Here is a 2,479-nt window from a genome sequence, read left to right as displayed (position 1 = left end):
TATCTTTTTCCAATAAACAGCTCAGTTCATACATACAATACCAGGAACAAAAATGATCTGCACAAGGACTTAAGAGCACTTACTTTAGTTCAAAAAGGGGTCCACTACTCAGGAACACACATCTTCAATAACTTTCCAGCAAACATAAAAAATTTAATTACAAAGAAGGATCAGTTTAAAGGGCGACTGAAAGACTTACTAGTGGCCAACTCCTACTCCATTGACGAATTTTTTAATCGAAACAAATGATGTATGCATATATTCATACTATTAGTATTATTATTTCAGCTTTTTTTAAAAAAATTGACATGTTCCACATCCACGAGCATCTCCTCATCACGGATCTATGGAACGAAAAAACAATCTAATCTAATCTAATCTAAAAAAGCGCCACTATAGCTGGCAGCATTTTGCAGAGGTGTGATACGAGACTTGTCGTTTACTCAGACTATTGCTCCATCCTCGAGGTGATTTTTTACGCAGTGCATAGAACTAGAACGTGCTGCATAGTGCAGTGGAGTAACGCTCTCGACATGTTGTACGTGAATATTGGCTCTGTCACGGACACCAGCTGCTCGATGTTGTTTCAGAGTAAGTCTCAGCTTCGCACAGTAGCCTGACGCACGCTCCTTGACCAGATCCGGCAATAAAGTAGGGTGCAATGTGACCGTCTTGATTCACTCATTCGATGCGTGCTCTGGGCTCGAGCAACGGTTTCCCACATTCAGTACAGAATCCCAAATACTCCTCATAATCTCATTGTCACTGTAACTGTCGGCCAACTGCAGTGGTGTATCACCGTTGTTGTCTCTCTGGTGCGTATCAGCTCCTGCCTCCACCAGTAGCCTGGCGCAAGCCGGAGAGCCTCCTTTTGTGGCCCAGTGTAGCGGTGTTCTACCGGCATCATCCAACGCCTGGACATCTGCGCCCGCCTCGAGGAGATCCTTCACAGAGCCGGGGTAGCCGACCTGCGCGGCCAAGTGCAGCGCCGTCTTTCCGTCGGCGTTCCTCGCTGCCACGTCCGCCTTCGCGTCCACCAGCTCCCTGACACAATCGGGCCAGGCTGTGCGCGCCGCCTCGTGCAGAGCAGTGGCGCCATTTTTGTCTCTCTCGTCCACATCAGCTCCTTCGTGCAGCAGTACCCTGACGCAGGCTGGAGAGCCTCCTGTCACCGCCCAGTGTAGCGGTGTCCTACCAAACCCGTCCTTCTCCTGGATGTCTGCGCCTCCTTTCAGGAGGTGCCTCAGACAGTCTGGGCTGCAGCTCCGTCCGGCCAAGTACAGCGCGGTGAAACCGTCGGCGTTCTTCGCCGTCACGTCTGCTCCCGCTTGCACCAGCTGCCTCACGCACTCTGCTTTACCTCTGTCCGCCGCCAGGTGCAGAGGTGTGTTCAGGGTGTCACTCACTGGGCTGTGGTGAGCGCCTGCACTTAACAGGTGTTTCAGACACTCCTCGTCACCATTCCGTGCAGCATAGTGCAGCGCTGTGAAGCCACTCGCGTCTGTCGACTCCAGGTTTCCGACTGCGCAGGACAGCAGCCTGACACATTCAGGGTTCCTCCTGATGGCTGCCACGTGCAGTGGCGTGCAGCATTCGGAGTCCTGTGCGAGGGCGTCTGCGCCAGCCTCCAGCAGTAGCTCCACACTCTGGGCCCTGCCGGTCGCTGCCGCACAGTGCAATGGAGTTTTGCCTTTCTTGTCTCGCAAACTGACGTCAGCACCTGCAGAATGTAGCAATTTTATACATTCCACGTGACCAGATTTTGCTGCCAAATGTATCGCTGATTCACCCTGATTGTTCTGCGCATTGATGCCGGCTCCGGCTCCGATCAGTTGCCTTACACGTTCGCAGTCGCCTCCTCTCGCCGTTTCGTGCAGCGTCGCCTCACCAGCTGCACTGCCGCGCACGACTCCGTCGCCTGGTGTTGTCAACTGCTTAAGTGCGCTGTTGCCAAACCTCTCTTCACGAAGAGGCACCCGTCTGCTCTTGTCCAGTCGACTCCTTCCACTGGCGCCCTGGTGTATCTCCAATGCTGGAGACTCAACAGTTGTTGACTTTCTCTTCATGTCTTCTACTTTAAACGTAAGTAGCTTCAAGATCTGTAAGCAGTAATGAGGTATTAGAATGATTACAGCAATACTAATCATAATTTTTTGTATTTATATATACAGATTAGAAAAAAATAGCCATTGGCCCTCTACCAGAAATATACACTAGTAGCCATTAAAATTGCTACACCATGAAGATGACGTGATTCAGACGCGAAATTTGACCGACAGCAAGAAGATGTTGAGATATGCAAATGATTAGCTTTTCAGAGCATTCACAGAAAGTTGGCGCCGGTGGCGACACCTACAATGTGCTGACACCAGGGAAGTTTCCAAACGATTTCTCATACACAAACAGCAGTTGACCGGTGTTGCCTAGTGTAACGTTGTTGTGATGCCTCGTGTAAGGAGGAGAAATGCGTACCATCACG

General features: G+C 50.7%; 1 protein-coding gene across 1 annotated transcript; it reads right to left on the bottom strand.

The window, feature by feature from the left end:
* Positions 1 to 394: 394 nt before the first annotated feature.
* LOC126291483 (serine/threonine-protein phosphatase 6 regulatory ankyrin repeat subunit A-like) lies at positions 395 to 2,066 on the bottom strand. Its single transcript, XM_049984992.1, has one exon. It carries the CDS (start codon positions 2,064 to 2,066, stop codon positions 678 to 680), a length of 1,389 nt encoding a protein of 462 aa, XP_049840949.1. The 3' UTR covers positions 395 to 677.
* Positions 2,067 to 2,479: the final 413 nt, after the last annotated feature.

This window comes from Schistocerca gregaria, chromosome 9 (assembly GCF_023897955.1).
Source record: "Schistocerca gregaria isolate iqSchGreg1 chromosome 9, iqSchGreg1.2, whole genome shotgun sequence".
Taxonomy (NCBI): Eukaryota; Metazoa; Arthropoda; class Insecta; order Orthoptera; family Acrididae; genus Schistocerca; species Schistocerca gregaria.
Note: the sequence above shows the minus strand (reverse complement) of the source record. Positions and strands in the feature narration are given on the sequence as shown.

Bases quoted from the DNA above. Each gene is read 5' to 3' on its own strand.
- LOC126291483 (XM_049984992.1), bottom strand. From the start codon at position 2,066: ATGAAGAGAAAGTCAACAACTGTTGAGTCTCCAGCATTGGAGATACAC.